Raw genomic sequence first — 21040 nt, 5'->3', positions numbered from 1 at the left:
CTGCTCATCTCATTTCAGGGTTTAGTTAATAACCTACTCAGGTTCACTTCCACAGTTCATGACGGTACTATTCGAAGCTCCTCAGACATTGCTGCCTTGTAATTATCGCAAGGTATCACTCTCCAGTCTGTCACTGCAGTGCGCAGTCCATCATTTTATCACGATGTGCAGATATGTTTTACTTTGTTGATGGTGATTTTGCCAGCCATGTAGTGCAGATTTTCTTATTCCCCATTCACGCAGGAAATTAAATCAATGCTGTTTAGCTCAACAGCTTTTAGCCACATTAATAGGCCTGGAAACATCTACATCATCAGCACATTCAGATTACAAGCATCTTGACAGGCATTTCTACGTTTTTAAAAGGTGAACCTCACCAGAGTAATTTTTATTGGCATATACTGCATGTGAATTATTCTACCCATATCAATAACCAGTGAATTATGTAAACATGCAATAACACCACTGGTCAAATCAAGGAGTTTGCTACACCCACAGGATCATATTCCTCCTCTCGCAGAATCCATAAGGAAACAAAAGATGGTGAGATGCCGATGGCCTTTTACCTGAAAGGTTAATTTCGGTCAGTGTTTCCCGTGTAGAGGATCCAGCTGCCGTCAGGAGGGTGATGGACTGATCAGTCACATGGTTACACTGGCTGAGGTCGAGCTTGTTCAGCATTGGCATGTGACGGATTATCAGTGCCAGTGAGGAGTCGGTGATGTCCAGACCCGCTAAGTGAAATTCTGTCAGGTTCCACAGTTTGCTCTGATTATCGTTCTGACCTACAGAAGGCAGGAAAAGAGCAGCTTTTTTCAAAGGTCATGTTAAAATTAGTTAGAGACTGCAGCACAATCACAACTAAGGAAACCCAAGGGATTTGCAAAAAAAATTAAATCGAGGGCATTGTGTACTCCTTGCAAAGAAAGAATAGGCAGATTGCTCTCCATTTCTGTAAAACTAGCTTCTCTCCTCCTTCCCTTGATTGTCATGTAGGACTTTCAAGCTTGTTTGGGGGGGTGGGGGGGGGGAATGGCAGCAAGCTGATAAAAGTGTAGTACTGCTGAAAAAAACGACATGCATCGTTGAAAATAGTCTGACCTGAGATACGTGTTTTTAGACTAATTCAATCTATTTTTATATTTCTCATCTGAAAATATGTAAGGTGTACATATTTAATATGGTTTTCATGTATGAACATGCTGAAATGTGGGTCACAGATGGTTAAAGGAAAAGATACCACTCTTTTCTTCGCTTAAAAGCACAATTGCTTTCATAAATATTTTCACTTCCTGTTTTTCCCTGCTCATTTCAGCAGCTAATAGTGATGTGGATCTAGTCAAGAGGATTCCCTTGAAGAACTTTTACTAACATTTGCATCAGTTTTGAAGGGGTGAGGGGGGGAGGAGGGGGAAGAGAGAGAGAGAGAGAGAGAAAAAAAAAGTGAGTACATTTCATCCACTGGACCTTGAATGCTCCTATGAAAAGGCTAGAAATTCTAAGGGACAATACCCTCAGGTCTCCTCATTAAATGTATTGCTCCCTTACAAGTCCAGCCTAAGCCAACTGAGAATAAAATCACTTACAAAACTTAATTATGGCACATTCCACTGACCCCTGCGGACTTTCCATCACTCACATAGCCATATTCATTTCTGCACGAGGATCACTTCCACGATATCCAACATAGACCCGAAGGTTTTACAGAGATTTACAATCCAGAGAATTGAATGCTTGATTAAAATAAAATCATATCGGAGTTGATTTCTATAAATTCCAATTGACCCATCATACAACAAATATCTAATTGGTGCGGAACCTACTGGATTAAAATCCACACGGTACTTCCATCATCTTGCTTGTCACTGTTCTCTGTAACTCTAGAGTTGGACATTTCTTTTAATGGTAGATTCATCCCACCGTCATCAGTCCTTGTATGTCACAAATGGGACTACATGGAAGCCCATTCTACTTCACAGCAGAAGACACAAAAAGTATACCAGAAATAGTGGGGAACCAAGGGGCTAATGAATATGAGGAATATAAATAATTAATATCAGTAGAGGAAAAGTACTGGAGAAACTAACAGGACTAAGAGCTGGTACATCCCTTGGACCTGATGGCTTACATCTTAAGGTTCTAAAAGAGGTGGCTGCAGAGATAGTGGATGCATTGGTTTTGATCTTCCAAAATTCCCTAGATTCTACAAAAGTCCCAGTGGATTGGAAGGTAGCAAATGTAACCCCGCTATTCAAGAAAGGAAGGATAGAGAAAACAAGGAACTACAGTCCAGTTAGCTTGACATCAGATGTTGGGAAAATGCTGGAATCCATTATTAAGGAAGTAGTAACAGGGCACTTAGAAAATCAGAATATGATTTGGCAGAGTCAACACGGTTTTATGAAAGAGAAATCGTGTTTAACAAATGTATTAAAGTTCTCTGATGATGTAACTAGCAGGGTAGATAAAGGGGAACCAATGGATGTAGTATATTTGGATTTCCAAATGGCATCCGATAAGGTGCCACATAAAAGGTTGCTACGCAAGATAAGGGCTCATGGGGTTGGGGGTAATACATTAGCACGGACAGAGGATTGGTTAACGGACAGAAAACAGAGAGTAGGGATAAACTGGTCATTTTCAGGTTGGCAGGCTGTAATTCATAGGGTGCTGCAAGGATCGGTGCTGGGGCCTCAGCTATTTACAATCTATATTAATGACTTAGATGAAGGGACCAAGTGTAATGTATCCAAGTTTGCTGATGATACAAAGCTATGTGGGAAAGTAAGCTGTGAGGAGGATACAGAGTCTGTGAAGGGATATAGTGGGAAAGAGGGTGGCAGATGGAGTATGATGTGGAGAAATGTGAGGTTATTCACTTTGGTAGTCAGAACAGAAAAGCAGAATATTTTTTAAATAGTGAGAAACTATTAAATGTTGGTGTTCAGAGAGATCTGGGTGTCCTTGTACAAGAAACACAGAAAGTTAGCATGCAGATACGGCAAGCAATTAGGAAGGCAAATGGATGTTGCAAGGGGGTTGGAGTATAAGGAAGTCTTGCTCCAATGTACAGGGCTTTGGTGAGACCACACCTGGAGTACTGTGTACAGTTTTGGTCTCCTTATCTACGGAAGGATATACTTGCCTTAGAGGCGGTGCAATGAGATTCACTAGATTGATTCCTGGGATGAGGGGGTTGTCCTATAAGGATAGGTTAAGTAGAATGGGCCTATACTCTCTGGAGTTTAGAAGAATGAGAGGTGACCTCATTGAAACATAAGATTCTGAGAGGGTTTGACAGGGTAGATGCTGAGAGGCTGTTTCCCTTGGCTGGCGAGTCTAGAACTAGGGGGCATAGTCTCAGGATAAGGGGTCGGCCATTTAGGACTGAGATGAGGAGGAATTTCTTCACTCAGAGGGTCGTGAATATTTGGACTTCTCTACCCCAGAGGGCTGTGGATGTGGAGTTATTGAGTATATTCAAGGCTGAGATAGTTAGATTTTTGGACTGTAGGGGAATCGAGGGATATGGGGATATGGCGGGAACGTGGAGTTGATGCCCAAGATCAGCCATGATCTTATTGAATGGCGGAGCAGGCTCGAGGGGCCGTTTGGCCTACTCCTGCTCCTACTTCTTGTGTTCATTCAATGTAGTTTCACTTCCTTCCTTTTAAATCTACACTGCTAAATGTACCATTCGAAAGTTGAAAGTCAGTTTAGATATCCTCACTTACATTTTATTCAAAAATTAAATTCTGGATTCAAGGAGTCCAAGTGGAGAAAGTTACAGTGATGATATTCTGCTCCAGTTGTCTTTAGTGCTTTTTATTAGAAAGTGACAGGGTTTAATGTAATGTCTCAGTGATAGATCAGCACAACACAAACCTTCAATAAGGTGTTCCATTTGGACAGCTTTATTCCTTTGCTATGTCGTCTAACTGAAATATCAACTGTTAATGGAGACTTGGATATAGACCAAAATCTAATGCTGAGTACGTAATTACTAATCTGAATCACATTTACTTTCTTCAAGTTTACCATTTCTTCATTTATTTCACTATCCCAGTATTATTTGGAGCAAGGTTGGGGGGAATGAGAGAAGGGGTGACCATGTTGCATTTGGTTTTACAAAGGATTTACAAAAAATCAATTTAATGCTAAACAAAGTCATGACAGTGATAATAAAAGGCGGTCTGAACATTTAAAAACACAAGGGCAACCTTTCCCCATCATCTGGCAGCCTCAACTAAGTTGGGGGCTAAATCCAGAGGTGATAAAAATAATTTTAAGTTTATAACCAGTAAGTTATTGAAGTGCTAGTGAAGAGTTACACCAAGAACACATGAAACAAATAAGTTATCGATATACAAATGAAACTATGGACTCGGTACATTTTTTTTTGCAGTGGAGAAGACCATGATACTAAATGCTTGCTAATGGATTATAATTGTGTACGAACTCGTTGAACTGACCTACTCTGCAATCTGTAGGTGGTGAAAGCAACTCCCTCATCTGCGAGTCTTTGAGATCCTCCACCCAACGAAGATCGAGCATGTGTAGAAGAGGGCAACTCGATGTACAAAGCGCAGAGATTGCACTCCAAATGCAACCTGCTAGTGCCAGGATTTTCAAATCTGTCACAAAAAAAGTTACATTTAAAATCCACTTCATTTTTAAAAAAAAGTGATATAAATACACAAAAGGTAGTTCTCAAGTGGCTATTAATTCTGTGCAATTATTCTTGGATGTGAACAGTGCCGATTACAAACCAGAGCACTGCACAGGGTGGAAAGACTTCATTCCAAACAAAGTAATGAGAGGGACCCTCTACTACTCTCCTTGGAATGGCGCTCCTTCCCAATCAGTTTTAAAGGGGGAAAGCAAGGCTAATTAGCATTAACTCAGAGTACAGAAAGACCATTTTAACTTTTAAATACACAGATTTCATTTCCCCTTTATCGGCAAAAGTTCAGGAACACAATATTGGTATCACAGCTGATGTTTACCTCTTGAAGTCTTATGAACTTTATATCAGCACTGTAATGACTCATGTCAAATTGCATCATGAATATTGTTTAGTACACTCCATCTCCATAAATGTATTACACTGTGCAACATAATGAAATCCCTTGAAGTGACTGACATTTCACAGCACTTGTGTGATGCAGATGATTTTTCATTTGACAATATACTTTGTATGGTGACCAGAAATTAAATATATTAATTGTCACACAATTTTAGTGGTTGTGATAAAAAAAATTGCAGTATTCTCAAACCCTGTAATTGCCTCATGTGAAATAGAATCAAGGTCCAAAAAAATGGACTCAGTATTCCTGGAATAAACTATAAAATTATTTCCCCATTTTTGAATGATACAGAAGTGCTAGTAGGGTCCTCAAAAATGTAATGTCAATACATTACTTCTATTATTATGTAACTGAGGAGCTAATTGCTAACAGGATATTATGCTGCCAATACTCCTGTGTTAGAGAGCACAGGTTCAGAACATGACACTGGCTAACTTTCTAGTAAAGGTCCACTATTTTCAACCATCACGGTATTATAAAGGAAAATTGTCCATTAGAATGGACCTGTCCTCTATTATAAGGCAATACTTGAAATGCACGGTGCAGTTACAGCAGGCCTCAATCAGCAATGCCATCATCTAGCATTCGTGCAACTAACAAAATTGCATAAAATCAAGTTAAAAAATAAGAACTTCATCTTGTGTATACAAGTTAGATCCACACATAATATCCGAACCTTGAAGGATGTACAGGGTCTCGGGACAAGCAGGAGCTGCTGAGCAACATCAATTCCCAGGGCGACATTCAAAGAGCCAGCACGTGTTTCGGGGATGGGGACCCAGTTTTATGGAAATAGGCCAATACAATTTGTTGAGGTTAAAATTGGCATCAGACTAAACAACAAATTGCCTAATGTAACCTTTCCTACACATGGTCCATTTCTCTTCCTCCTCCATAAATGACTGTACTTGTGTTCAGGGCAGGACTGTGGCTGGTACAAACATTGTAATGAATGGTGTAATCAGCTATTTAAAAAAAAGTATTCTACCCTTTTCTCTACTGAAGGTGCTGACTCATGCTAGGGTGCAGTATATTCACAAGTTTTCACTACAATCAGATCTAATTTAGCAGTATATTTCAGTTTCTCACTGCAATCACCTTTAAGATAGCTGTATATTTCACTGTTTTGCACTATGATCAGATTTAATCACAGTTTTGCACATAACATCATTCATTTCCCTCACCGCCATTCAATGCTTTGCCCAATTATTTGAATTACCGGCAGAAGCTATCTCTGACCTCTCAACCACAAATTCTTCATTTTCAATTAATTTTCTCTTATTTCTATAGAAAGCACAGGAAATTCATTTATCCTCCTAACCACTTCACCATCAACCCAAAGCGCAGCCTTCGTCACCTCATTACCATTAGTGAAAGTATAAATAGTATATGCCTGCCTCAACATTTCAGCTGCAATTAAAAGAAGCCAATCTTGATATAATCAAGAACTCAATCAGGTGGAGGAAGTATTTCTGCAATATAAATGTGTTATGAAGTCATCCAAACACAAATCTGTATCAGCTAATTCTGAAGGAAAAGGATGCCCCTCCCCCTCTTTTTTCTCCCTCCCCCAAAGAAAAAGAGATTTGTGCTGCTTGACTGTCACAAAGACAAAATAGCACAAACCTGTTTTTGTGATTTGGAGGTGCACACTACTTTTCAAGGACACAATATTGCAAAGGGTTTGGATTCTCCAATCGATTTGAATTTATATTGGTCAGATTAGCCAAGGATTACTGTATTTAAATTAGGGTCACATTCTGGAGTTAAAGTATATACATCTAAGAAGTGCACTCATTTGAGTTTCTTGGCTAATAGACACAGGTCAGTATTTCGGATTGCATCTAATTTGCCTTGCTACAATTACACTAACTGGAAAAGATGGACCACCCGACACCACGCTGCCGATGTCACCCCGGTGGAACGACGACCTCCTCTCTGAGGCAGAACAGGACTTGTACCTCAGCTCAGGGAGCGTCGAACACTTTGCACAGATCACCTGGACCCAGGGACACGGCCAGGAGCTGGAAACAGCAAACGGACTGTCGGGTGAGACTTTAAACTGTTGTTAAAATGGGTCTGAAAGTCGCATCCATTAACGTGCGTAGTGTTAAATGCACTACGCGATGTGTATCGACCTTGGACTAACTGACCAAGGTCAAGAGCGACTTGCTGTTCTTGCAGGAGTGCGGCCTGCCGCACCTCAGCAATTACCGGCAATGGTCGCAGCGGTGGGCCCACAGGCCGTCGATCTGGTCGGGAGGCAACGATTGCCGTGCCTCCGGCCTGGGGATTCTGCTGCGGGGAGGCAACTTCACCATCACCGAAGTAAAGGAGGTGGTGGGGGGGGTCGCCTCCTCGTAGCAGACGTAATGTACAAACACGCTCCGCTCCGGCTGATCAACGTGTACGCCCCGACTCTGAAGAACGAGCGGCTGGCCGTCTTCCAGCAGCTCCCACTGCTGCTGGCGATGTCCAGGCCGGTCATTCTCGGCAGTGACTTCAACTGCATCATCGATGCGGCTGGACGATCCGGCAGAGCCGACAGCAAACTGGACGCCACGTCCAAACTCCTGATGGAAGCGGTGAAAGACGCCAAGCTGTGCGACGTCTTCAGCAACCCTGCAGACGGAGCGGCGCGTCAATACACCTGGTCCAGACCAGGCGGGTACGTCCGTTCCAGGATAGACTTCCTGTTTGCGTCCCCATCGCTCAAGGTCAGATCCACCAAGGTCACACCGGTGTTCTTCTCTGACCACTGCCTCCTCCTGGCCGACTGTCACCTACAGGACGATCAGAGAGTGGGCAGGGGGATATGGAAGCTGAACGTGAAACTGTTGACCCCGGGAAACATTGAGGAACTGAAGAGGGATTACAAAGGTTGGAGAACCGTAAAGCCCCTCTTTGATGCTTCCCACCAGTGCACTGGAGAATCAAGAGGTTCTTCATCCTCAAAGGTGTTCAGAAGGCGAGAGAGAGGCAGAGGGAAACGTCCCGATTCCAGAAAAGCATGCAGAATCTTCTCCTGCTGCAGTCGATGGGGATTGATGTCGGGGAGGAACTCAGAGAGGTGAAGGACCAGCAAGCCTCGCTCTTTGCCTCCGAGGCCTCCAAGATCATCTTCCGGTCCGCTCCGTGGAGCAGGTCAAGACTTGCTCGATTTTCTTCTTCCAAAAGGTGCACAGAGAGAGCTCTGTGATCAGCAGCCTGAAGGAAGAGGACGACTCGGTCATGTCCTAGCAGCCCGACATACTGAGGATCTGCAAATCCTTTTATGCCGGACTGTACGACGCGAAGCCCACAGACAGCGCGGCCTCCCAGTCCTTCTTGTTGTCTATCACGGTGGTTCTAGACGACAGCAAGCGGGAGAGTCTGGATCACCCGCTAACTCTGGACGAACTGACAAAGGCCGTCCGTTCCTTCGAGAAGAGGAAGACTCCCGGAAGCGACGGCTTACCGGTGGAGTTGTACTCGGCTCTGTGGGACTGGATAGGCCCAGACCTGCTGGAAGTGTACGGGGGTATGCTTCTGGCAGGCAGCATGTCAGACTCCATGAGGAAAGGCATCATCACCCTCATCTACAAACAGAAGGGGGAGAGGGAAGAAATCAAAAATTGGCGACCCATCTCACTACTTAACGTGGACTATAAAATTCTGTCCATGGTCATCGCCAATCGGTTCAAGACTGGTGATCCACCCCGATCAGACCTGCGCCATACCCGGCAGGAAGATCTCTGGTAGCCTGGCGCTACTCAGGGATATGATCGCCTACGTACAGGACAGGGGGGTGAATACCTGCCTGATCAGCCTGGACCAGGAGGCGGCCTTTGACAGAATATCCCACACGTACATGATGGATGTGCTCTCCAAAATGGGGTTTGGGGAGGGAATCCGCAATTGGATCCAACTGCTCTACATAAACATCAGTAGCGCAGTTTCAATCAACGGGTGGGAATCAGAAAGCTTTCCGATCAAATCTGGAGTCAGGCAGGGCTGTCCTCTCTCTTCCGTCTTGTTCGTGTGTTGCATCGAACCCTTTGCCGAGTCCATCAGGAGGGATGCGGGCATAAGAGGGGTGACGATCCCAGGCAGCGGAGGCACTCAGGTCAAGGCCTCCCTGTAAATGGACGATGTCGCTGTCTTTTGCTTGGATCAACTGTCGGTCTGCAGATTGATGAGCATCTGCGATCAGTTCGAACTGGCCTCGGGGGCCAGGGTAAATCGAAGCAAGAGCGAGGCCATGTTCTTTGGGAACTGGACCGACCGATCCTTTGTCCCCTTCAGGTCGGATTACCTGAAGGTGCTGGGGATCTGGTTCGGGGGGGGGGAGGCCCGGGGCGTGCACCAAAAACTGGGTGGAGCGTATTGCCAAGGTCAAGCAGAAACTGGGACTGTGGGATCGATGATCCCTCTCGATCGTGGGCAAGAACCTGGTCATCAGGTGCGAGGTGCTCTCGGTGTTGCTATACGTGGCGCAGGTCTGGCCCATACCTCGCTCCTGCGCCACGACAGTCACCCAAGCCATCTTCCACTTTATCTGGAGATCAAAAATGGACCGTGTCCGCAGGGACACAATGTACAAATCTCCAGAGAAATGGGGGAAAGGCGTGCCCAACGTGGCCCTCATCCTGATGGCCACCTTTGTGTGCAGCTGCATCAAGCTGTGCGTAGACCCTCAGTATGCAAACACAAAGTGTCACTACGTGCTGAGTTTCTATCTGTCCCTGGTGTTGAGAAGGATGGGCCTGGCCACGCTGCCACGGAATGCTCCGTCCAGTTGGACCGTTCCGCCCCACCTGTCCTTCGTGGAAAAGTTTGTGCAGAAAAACACCTTTGACCACAAGGCGATCAGCAAGTGGTCCGCACGTAACATCCTCGAGATCCTGCGGGAAAAGGAGATGGTGGATCCTGTCGGTTGGTTCCCCGAACTGACTGTCAATGTCATTTGGCAGAACGCCTCATCGCCAGAGCTTTCAAACAAGCACCGAGACCTAGCTTGGCTGGTGGTGAGAAGGGCCCTTCCCGTCAGATCCTTCATGCACTCCCGGACTCTCAGCGCCACCGCGTGCTGTCCCCGAGGAGGCTGCGGTGGAGACGAGACCGTCAGCCATCTCCTTCTGGAATGTGCCTTTGCAAAGAAGGTCTGGCGAGAGATGCAGTGGTATCTGTCCAGGTTCGTCCCGAGCAGATCCGTAACACAGGATTCTGTGCTCTATGGGCTGTTCCCGGGGACGCACACTGAGACGGACATCAACTGCTGCTGGAAGACCATCAACTCGGTGAAAGACGCCTTTTGGTCTGCCCAAAACTTGCTGGTCTTCCAGTGCAAGGAGCTGTCGTCGATAGAGTGTTGTAGACTGGCACATTCCAAGGTCCAGGACTACGTGTTCAGGGATGCACTGAGGTTGGGTGCGGCCGCTGCAAAGGCTCTGTGGGGAAAGGCAACTGTTTAGAGTCTTCCCGCCTCTGTATACCGAGGGGCTGCCATCAGGGGAAAAAACCCTCTCGGGCAGAATGTAAAATTCAAACTTATGTAATGAAATAAAATGTACCTGTAATGAATCACCTGTATTGATTGTGATGCAATGGGGCACCCTAGAGTATCATGAACTATAATTATGTCCAATGTGTTCATTGAACTGTACTTGATATAACCTACAAATTGTATAATCTGTATTGTGTACATTTGGAATGTGATATGACAACTGTATTGTATGTATTGCTGCAAATTTTATGAATAAAGTATATTTTTTGAAAAAAAAACTGGAACAGATGGATTAGTGTTATTTGTAGGCACATATATTCAAAAAGTTAACAACCCATCAACTCTGCCAAACTTCTTAAGGGTGGGAGGCAGCAATGTCCTTCTGTTTTTCACAGTGACACAGCTGGTCAGCAGCATTAAGGTCAGAGATACACTATACATGATTAATTGATAGACCGGAGACATCATCCAAGGTGATCAGCCTTTGGAATACAAGGCATCAATCCACATCATACAGTAAGGTGGAAGGGGAAAGACAAACACTTAACCCATTACTAATCTGTAGTGTTCAAGGAGGAGTGTCTGTTACAGTCTGTAATCTTGTGCACATGCAAAGGTTCAATGGGCTCAGTCCACCCACAGCCAGAATCAAAATGGCAGACCTAACAAGGGGTCTGCCACTGACAGCCAGTGACTCTACCTGCTGAGGGGGCAGGAGCGTCAGTGCTTCTCGTGGCACTCACTCCAGATCATTTATGCTACAGGGCGTATCCAACAGCAAGTTTATCACCAGAGGCAGTCCTGTAAGGTAAAGGGGGCATTAAGAGTGCTGAATGGCTAGATGGGAACCTCGCAAGTACATGTACACATTCTTGGGAAAGAACAGCAGGAAATGGGAAGGAACTTGTCAATAGTCACTGTGCAACACTGAGGAACTCAGCTCCCCAGATTTCATAAATGAAAAAAAAATCTGTAAAATTCAAATCTCCATGAATATTTATTCAGTCAGCTTAGCATTTACTGCTGGTCCCAGGGAACAAAATTGAACTCCAATAAAAAACATCATGCAGCAATTAACAAAGCAGCATCATGCAATATTAAATAAAACTCTGTCAATTCAGTACTTTACAAATAGTTGATCTGTAAATCAACATTTATGGGAGGTTTATAAACCACTCACTGAATATCCGAAGGTTTTCAACATAGTGCAATCTCTACTTTATCCCTGAATGACGGGACTGCTTGTCTAACACCCCACAGTTCCACTGTATGGAAACCAGTACAGAGCAACAACTGAAGCTGCTCAACACGCCACACAGATTTAATATTAAAACTCTGAACTTCATATTCTTATAGCCACAAGTAATGACTTTTTTCAGTATACACATGGAATCCCAACATGAAAGAGGATGGGGAAAGGAGATGGAGATCTCCTCTGAGCGCTATGTGTATCAAAATCATAAACTAATTTATAGAAAAACAGGTTTACAATTTTACTAAATATAGTACCGGGGAGATACCCCTGCCCCCATTATTAATACATTAGATAATCCACTTATATTCCAGATCAGTGCTCTATAGTTTTTTGGTGAAAGTAATGGGACCATAACAACAAGTTCTGTTACCATGCAGTTATACCACTTTAATCTTGATTTTAATCATTTTTTCATTCACATCAATGCAAAAGCACTAAGATAACATCAGGTTGGTGATGCAACACATGGGTGCACTAAAGGATGGGTGAAGACTGCCTCTAGGCATGGATTCTCACATCTCCTGGATTTTGCACCAGTTGTGGAATAAATCCAGGCTGGTGCGAAACATAATTTGAAAAGTGCCCAGTGGTTAAAATCAGTCTCCTACCATCACTCTCCCAGTGTTAATCACTAACTAGCCGGGAGCAGGGTGAGCTTGTGTCCTGGCCAACATTTATCCCTCAACTATCACTAAAAACAGATTATCTGCCCATTATTTCATTGCTGTTTGTGGGACCTTGCTGTGTGCAAATTGTCTGCCGCATTTTCTCCATTACGACAGTAACTACACTTCAAAAAGGACTGCATTGGACGTCCTGAGGTCACAAAAGGTGCAAAATAAATGCTAGTTCTTTCTTGTGCATAGCTCCCTCGTCACTGAGCACAGCACGCTCATTGAACAGCATCACTGAGGACTGCAGGCCAGGCATCACTCTCTATAGGATACATTCCAGAGCTGCATCTCGAGCAGAATGGCAGCCTTAGTCATAGGCTCAGTGAATACAGGCACATTGAAATTGAACACAGCCTCATTTTGAAACATACTTAGCAATCAGTGCAAGTCAGTAATATATTTGAGGGGTCAGATGACCTTAAATGGTTTAAAACAATCATATGAACAAGATTCAATTACAGCCTTGAAGTAAGTTGCCAGTACCAGTGGAAGTAAGTTGCCAGTACCAGTTATTGCTTAGCTATACACTATTTAAATTTTACTTAAATGTTTTGCTCTAATTTTGGTCAGTTGTTGCGCTGGCTTTAGCTACTGGCACAGACTCCTACTAGAAGCACACTATAAATCCTTGAGGTGGGAGCACTAACAGCTGGGATGTCTTTGTAACAGGCTTATTCAAAAATTATACGCCATCATTATATGCTGGACAGAAAATGTTTTTATATCCAGTGTATAAATCAACTGCACACATTTTATTTAACCCTTCTATGACTCCAAAGGATAATCTATTTGCCAGTTGTTCAGTTGGTTAAGGTCAGCCCCTTCCTCCCAAATCCCAGACAATATTCACAAATAGGGAGTTAATTTGCTTCCTCTTTGAACCCAGCTAGCTCAGGCAGTGCACATGATGTTACAGTCCATTCAGACAACAAGGGTTTCTACAGTAATGTGGGCCAGATGCCTCTCCATATCCTACAAATATTTTAATTTGAATCTTGAAGTGCCACAGTCTTACAATGCATTCGCACTCACAGACTGGGTATCGACGTGACGCATGGACACTAAACCCGGGAGTGTGAAGGCTTCCAAAACAAAGCAGAGTGCAGAGCAGGAGTGCTCATTCAGCTTTGCGCTAGTTTTATCAGACCCGAGCTCTGGATTTAGGGCTCATTTAACTATAACTTCAGCAATTGTGCAAAGTGCAATCACTTCACACTGACATGACAGCTGTAGTGTAAATGAACCTTTACACAACTCTAGTCTTCTACACAAATAGGTCTTCAGTTATCTTTATATAGTTCTAAACCAAATGTGTGCTTTTTGAATTGGACAAAAAAAAAGGAAAAGTAAATCATAATATCTTATCAGGATCTTATCCTGAAGCATTTTGTCCCAACTAGTTACATTAGAAACAAGGAGTTAGCCTTAGCTCAGTGGTAGAACTCTCACCTCGGAGTCAGAAACTCACGGGCCCACTCCGAAGACCTGCGGACATAAACAAGGCGGACACTTCTATGCAGCATTGAGGGAGTGCTGCACTGTTGGAAATACTGTCTTTCGGATGACATCTTTTATGGCCACCTAAGAGTCTGCCCTCTTAGGTGGCCATAAAAGATCCTACAGCACTATTCAAAGATGAGCAGGAGTGTTTTATCGGTGTCTTGGCCAAAATTTATCCCTCAACCAACATCACTAAGACATAATAAGGTAATTTATCTCACTGTTGTTTGTGGGACCTTGCTGTGCGCAAATTGGTTGCCGCGTTTCCCTACATTACAACAGTGACTACACTTCAAAAAAAAACTTTAGCTGGCTTTTGGTCACCCGTCCTAATATTTCCTTATGTGGCTTGGTGTCAAATTTTTTTGATAATCGCTCCTTGAAGCGGCATGTATCATTTTACTACATTAAAGGCACTATATAAATGCAAGTATTTCTTGAACTGGTGTCGGTCCGCAATAAGCCCAACACGGTGGCAGCATGGCCCTACAATTTGTGCAATGCCTAAAAACAAGCACTCCACAGAGACATTACCCACACATACAGTCTTGCTAGGTTTAATCATCGCACACAGTATTTCCACAGTACAATTTTAACTGAAGTTCTCGATGTGGGGAGTGATCTTAAAGTTAATACCAAAATTAAATTGTTTGACACACCAGATATTTCAGTATTACATATTAAATGAGACGGTACTACCAGCAGTCTCAAGTTCTAAATAGAAATTTATACAAACACAAGACATAGTGCACCTTTTCAGTTTTCACATATATATGAACCAAATCCAGTCTTACTTTGTAACTTGTTTATGAGCCAACTGAGTTGTTTTTTGGAGACGTTTGTCCAGCTAAGGTCTAGTATGATGGGCTGTCTCCTGATGATCCCACTCAGCATAGTCGGAGTGATTGATTTGCAGCGGCTCAGGTTGATTGTGGTCCACAGCCGCTTGTCACAACACCTGCAAGCATTGAGAAAGAAAAGAAGCCGGCCAATGAAACTATGCAGGGGCTAGTTAGAAGTTATTTCAAGTAAAAGCATGAGTTTTGATAAAATGGCACCATTATACTTAGACCCAGAAAATACAGGGGCACTCAAATTGCAATCTTAAAGGGTGTCAATTCATTTTTTTTAATATAAAGACCAGCAGATCTCCCATGGTGTGCTTACATGAGTCAGAGGTTACACTAAAGAAAGACGGCTAAAATGTGGCAGGAAAAAAGTGCGCACTATGCACAAGACTTATAATAAGATGGTCTGCAAATGCAAAATAATTTGCTCCAAAGCAATTTGTATACAACAGCTGTTTAAATGGACTCAACGAGATCACCGAGGAAACCTGGAAGATACAGTAGAAACTTGGTGATCCAGAGATCTTGGGATTGGAAGGACATCTATGAAACTTCAGTATATACGTATGACATCGCAACTTGTTTTCAAGTCCACAAAACATTCTTCGAGTACAACATGTTAACGCATATCAAACAAAATACTGCACTTTGTAAAAAGCACTATATTACTCTATAAGCTGTTAAAAACATAGCATTCATGAAAGTAAATGTTACAAAGGGGAATTAACTGAGGTGTACGGTACAAAATAGACAACAATTCAGACACTCTCTATTCCCATCTAAAAAATATACTAATTTTTACATGATGCATAGAATTAAGTACAGAAGTTCAATTCAGAATAACTTCCCTTTTAATAGTTTACATAAAGCAAAACTATGGACTTAAAAATCACAATTGTTCTGGCACTACTCATTTCGGGGAGTATTATTAATCTGCACCAACAACAACAAAAAATCAATGCACAGAGGACTATGGTCAGGTGTGCTTTAGAATTGACCAGTCAGAAATCTTGTTCAGGAATCAGTTATCAGTCTGCATCAGCAAGTTTCTGTTCCACTTGTGCTGTTGTTTTTCCTCAGCTGGCCAGAACTATACTAGGGCAGCAGCAACTGTACTTTCAGTACTGAACATCTGAAAAAGGAACTAACTGAAGCTATTACTGTGCATTTTCAGATTTGTAATTCTGCAAAGAATACAAACAAACACACACACACACAAAATTCCCTTGGTGGCTGAAGCCAATAAATGAGTTAACGTCTCAAATAAAGTAGCATTCAGAGGAATGTCTTACAAATGTGTTGAGCGTTCATCCATTATCACCAACAATCATTTCTAGCTTCTCCAGCTGCAATAACAAAAGCATGAAAGAAATCTGAAAGTCACCAGCAGGTGGCAGCAGTTGTGCAGCAAATTAGGTTTAAACCTGAAAAAAGTCAAATCTGAGGAATGCAGTAAAATCTTCAACCAGTCAGGATTATTATTTACATGTTACTCAGGTAAAACTTAGCAAAACAGAACATGTCTCAGTGAAAAGCCTTTTTCCTGTCAGCTGACACTCTATGGCCTTGATCCAATGTCAACGTTGTGAAACACTCCCTCTTCCAGTCACGTGATGCCATGCTGTACATGCAAATGCCTGGCCATATTAAAGAGATATATGAAGTCACACTGTAAAAATAGGGTCATCTAAAAAATAGTAAAATTAAAATCCTACTTATGTGGATAAATGTGAAGTGATGCACTTTGGGAGGAACAACATGGAAAGGCAAAATGATCTTAATGGTACCATTTTGAGGGGGTGCATATTCACAAATCTTTGAAGGTGATAGGGCAAGTTGATACAGTGGTTAAGAAAGCGTATGGGATACTTGGCTTTGTAAATAAGGGCATTGAATACTAAAACAAGGAAGTTATGCCAAACCTTTACAAATCACTGGTTATGCCTCAGTTGCAGTATTGTGTACAATTCTGGGCACCGCATTTTAGGATGTCAAAGCCATGGAGAGGGTGCAGAGGAGGTTTACCAGGATGATACCAGGGATGAGGGACTCCAGTTATGTGGAGAGATTGGAGAAGCTGGGATTGTTCGCCTCAGAGCAGAGAAGGTTAAGGGAGACCTGATAGAGGTACTCAAAATTATGCGGAATTTTGATAAAGCAAGTAGGGAGAAACTGTTTCCTCTGGCAAGTGGGTCGGTAACCAGAGGTCATAGATTTAAAATAATTGGCAAAAGAACTAGAGGGGAAATGAGGAGGTTTTTTTCACACAGAGGGTTGTTATGATCTGGAATGCACTACCTGATAGGGTGGTGGAAGCAGATTCCATAGGAACTTTAAAAGGCAATTGGACACGTACTTCAAGAGGATTAATTTTCAGGGTTATGGGGAAAAAGCTGGGGTGTGGGACTAAATGGGACAGCTCTTTCAAAAAGAGTTGGAACAGGCAAGACGGGCCAGGTGGCCTCCTTCTGTGCTATAAGATTCTGTTCTATAATTCTAAATATTTTTTTTTAAAATGGGTGCATTAGTGGTTCTCATTTTGGTATTTTGATGAAAGTCAATCTCTTCAGGATGTTTTGGTCCAATTAACATCCTTATTAGCTGAATTAACATTAAATAACTGGGTTTGTGGGAATCTTTCCAAAAAAACGTTGCCTGTTCTGTGGCTCTGTATGAATCTTCCCATCTATTGTCAGTTGGATGAATGGTTGACATGTGCTGACTGTCCCTCTGTTTACTTTAGAATTCACAGAGGAGATTACAGATATTAGATATTTTCACTTGTTCTCTCCCTACTGCTCCACACCTGTGGGCAGCAGGGTAGGGTCCCTTGCCTCTATTAATGTGATCTGGGAAGTGTACCAAAGTCTGAGTCAATCAGCTCACCTCCATATACTACAGCTGAGATCAGGAATGCAACATGTTGGAATTATGGACAAAATCTGTAACTACAGCTCCACGACACTGTGCACTGGGGCCAGCCAAATGGAATTAACATTTTATAGATACACAAACGCCTTTCTCATTAGTTTATTCTCCAGCTCTCAAATGACAAAAACATTCCAGAGCTTTATGGCACTTAAAGTCAAAGATTTATAAATTCATTTCTATTTTAATTGAAACAAAAATATTCAACATTCAATTGAGAGTGTAGACAATGTGGAAGAGATGAAGGGATACTGGCTTTTTTTTTTTATTCGTTCATGGGATGTGTGCATCGCTGGCAAGGCCAGCATTTATCGTCCATCCCTAATTGCCCTTGAGAAGTGGGGGGGTGGGGGGGGAGAGATGAGCCGCCTTCTTGAACTGCTGAAGTCCGTATGGTGAAGGTTCTCCCACAGTGCAGTTAGGTAGGGAGCTCCAAGATTTTGACCCAGCGACGATGAAGGAACGGCGATATATTTCCAAGTCGGGATGGTGTGTGACTTGGAGGGGAACGTGCAGGTGGTGTTGTTCCCATGTGCCTGCTGCCCCTGTCCTTCTAGATGGTAGAGGTCGCGGGTTTGGGAGGTGCTGTCGAAGAAGCCTTGGCGAGTTGCTGCAGTGCATCCTGTGGATGGTACACACTGCAGCCACTGTGCGCCGGTGATGAAGGGAGTGAATGTTTAGGGTGGTGGATGGGGTACCAATCAAGCGGGCTGCTTTGTCCTGGATGGTGTCGAGCTTCTTGAGTGTTGTTGTAGCTGCACTCATCCAGGCAAGTGGAGAGTATTCCATCACACTCCTGACTTGTGCCTTGTAGATGGTGGAAAGGCTTTGGGGAGTCAGGAGGTGAGTCACTCGCCACAGAATATGGAGCCTCTGACCTGCTGTTGTAGCCACAGTATTTATATGGCTGGTCCAGTTAAGTTTCTGGTCAATGGTGACCCCCAGGATATTGATGGTGCGGGATTCAGCAATGGTAATGCCATTGAATGTCAAGGGGAGGTGGTTAGACTCTCTCTCTTGTTGGAGATGGTCATTGCCTGGCACTTGTCTGACACAAATGTTACTTGCCACTTATCATCCCAAGCCTCGATGTTGTCCAGGTCTTGCTGCATGAGGGCACGGACTGCCTCATTATCTGAGGGGTTGCAAATGGAACTGAACACTGTGCAATCATCAGCGAACATCCCCATTTCTGACCTTATGATGGAGGGAAGGTCATTGATGAAGCAGCTGAAGATGGTTGGGCCAAGGACACTGCCCTGAGGAACTCCTGCAACAATGTCCTGGGGCTGAGATGATTGGCCTCCAACTACCATTACCATCTTCCTTTGTGCTAGGTATGACTCTAACCCCTGGAGAGTTTTCCCCCCCGATTCCCATTGACTTCAATTTTATTAGGGCTCCTTGATGCCACACTCAGTCAAATGCTGCCTTGATGTCAAGGGCAGTCACTCTCACCTCATCTCTGGAATTCAGCTCTTTTGCCTATGTTTGGATCAAGGCTAATAATGAGGTCTGGAGCCGTGTGGTCCGGCGGAACCCAAACTGAGCATCGGTGAGCAGGTTATTGGTGAGTCAGTGCCGCTAGATAGCACTGTCGACGACACCTTCCATCACTTTGCTGATGATCGAGAGTAGACTGATGGGGCGGTAATTGGCCGGATTGGATTGGTCCTGCTTTTTGTGGACAGGACATACCTGGGCAATTTTCCATATTGTCGGGTAGATGCCAGTGTTGTAGCTGAAGTGGAACAGTTTGGCTGGAGGCACGGCCAGTTCTGGAGCACTACAGCCGGGATGTTGACGGGGCCCATAGCTTTTGTCGTATCCAGTGCACTCAGCCGTTTCTTGATATCACGTGGAGTGAATCAAATTGGCTGAAGACCTGCTTCTGTGATGGTGGTAATGGTAGAGTGAGGAATATACCGGGCCATGAGGTTACAGATTGTGCTGGAATACAATTCTGCTGCTGCTGATTGCCTACAGCGCCTCTTGGATGCCCACTTTTAAGCTGTTAGATCTGTTCTGAATCTATCCCATTTAGCACGGTGGTAGTGCCACACAACATGGTGTCCTCAGAGTGAAGAGGGGACTTAGTCTCCACAAGGATTGTGCAGTGGTTACTCCTACCAATACTGTCCTGGACAGATGCATCTGCGACAGGTAGATTGGTGAGGGCGAGGTCAAGTAGGTTTCTCCCTCCTGTTGGTTCGCTCACCACCTGCCGCAGGCCCAGTTTGGCAGCTATGTCCTTCGGGACTCGGCTAGCTCGGTCAGTAATGGTGCTACCAAGCCACTCTTGGTGATGGACATTGAAGTCCCCCACCCAGAGTACATTTTGTGCCCTTGCTACCCTCAGTGCTTCCTCCAAGTGGTAATCAGCAGAAGGTTTCCTTGCCCATGTTTGACCTAATGCCATGAGATTTCATGGGGTCTGGAGTCAATGTTGAGGACTCCCAGGACTACTCCCTCCTGACTGTATATCACTGTACCGCCACCTCTAGTGGGTCTGATCTGCCGGTGGCACAGGACATACCCAGGGATGGTAATGGAAGAGTCTGGGTCGTTGGCTGAAAGGTATGATTCTGTGAGTATGGTTGTATCAGGCTGTTGCTTGACTAGTCTGTGGAACAGCTCTCCCAATTTTGGCACAAGTCCCCAGATGTTAGTGAGGGGGACTTTTCAGGGTCGACTGGGCTTGATTTGCCTTTATTGTGTCCGGTGCCTAGTGGTCCGATGCTGGGTGGTCTGTCTGGCTTTATTCTTATGACTTTTTATCGCGAGATTGTACAACTGAGTGGCTTGCTAGGCCATTTCAGAGGGCAATTAAGAACTAACCACATTGCTGTGGGTCTAGAGTCACATATAGGCCTGACCGGGTAAGGACAGCAGGTTTCCTTCCCTAAAAGGACTTTAGTGAACCAGATGGGTTTTTACGACAATCCGGTAATTTCATGGTCACCATTACTGATACTAGTTTTTTTTTATTCCAGATTTTATTTAATTAATTGAATTTAAATTCCCCAGCTGCCATGGTGGGATTTGAACTCATGACTCCGGATTATTCGTCCAGGTCTCTCGGATTACTAGTGCAGTAACATAACCACTATGTTACCGTACCCTGGGAGAAGAGACAAGCTGAAGAGTGATGGTGAGGGGCTGACCAGTTGATAGCCAAAGTGATTCAGTGCCCTGTTGAGGGAGCGCTGCACTGTCGGAGGTGCCATTTTTTCGGATAAACTGGAGGCCATGCCTGCACTCTC

General features: G+C 43.9%; 1 protein-coding gene across 2 annotated transcripts in view; it reads right to left on the bottom strand.

The window, feature by feature from the left end:
* LOC137344824 (lysine-specific demethylase 2B-like) overlaps nt 1-21040 on the bottom strand; it is a 148682-nt gene that overhangs the window by 10925 nt on the left and 116717 nt on the right. For both annotated transcript variants that reach the window (XM_068008001.1, XM_068008002.1), the window contains exons 8-10: nt 14796-14959; nt 4473-4634; nt 567-785 (exon numbers count right to left, since the gene is read on the bottom strand). In XM_068008001.1, coding sequence (XP_067864102.1) covers nt 567-785; nt 4473-4634; nt 14796-14959 — 545 coding nt within the window. The remainder of the gene's footprint in view (nt 1-566; nt 786-4472; nt 4635-14795; nt 14960-21040) is intronic.

Source organism: Heptranchias perlo, chromosome 28 (assembly GCF_035084215.1).
Source record: "Heptranchias perlo isolate sHepPer1 chromosome 28, sHepPer1.hap1, whole genome shotgun sequence".
Classification (NCBI taxonomy): domain Eukaryota; kingdom Metazoa; phylum Chordata; class Chondrichthyes; order Hexanchiformes; family Hexanchidae; genus Heptranchias; species Heptranchias perlo.
This window is presented reverse-complemented; position numbering and strand designations above follow the sequence as displayed.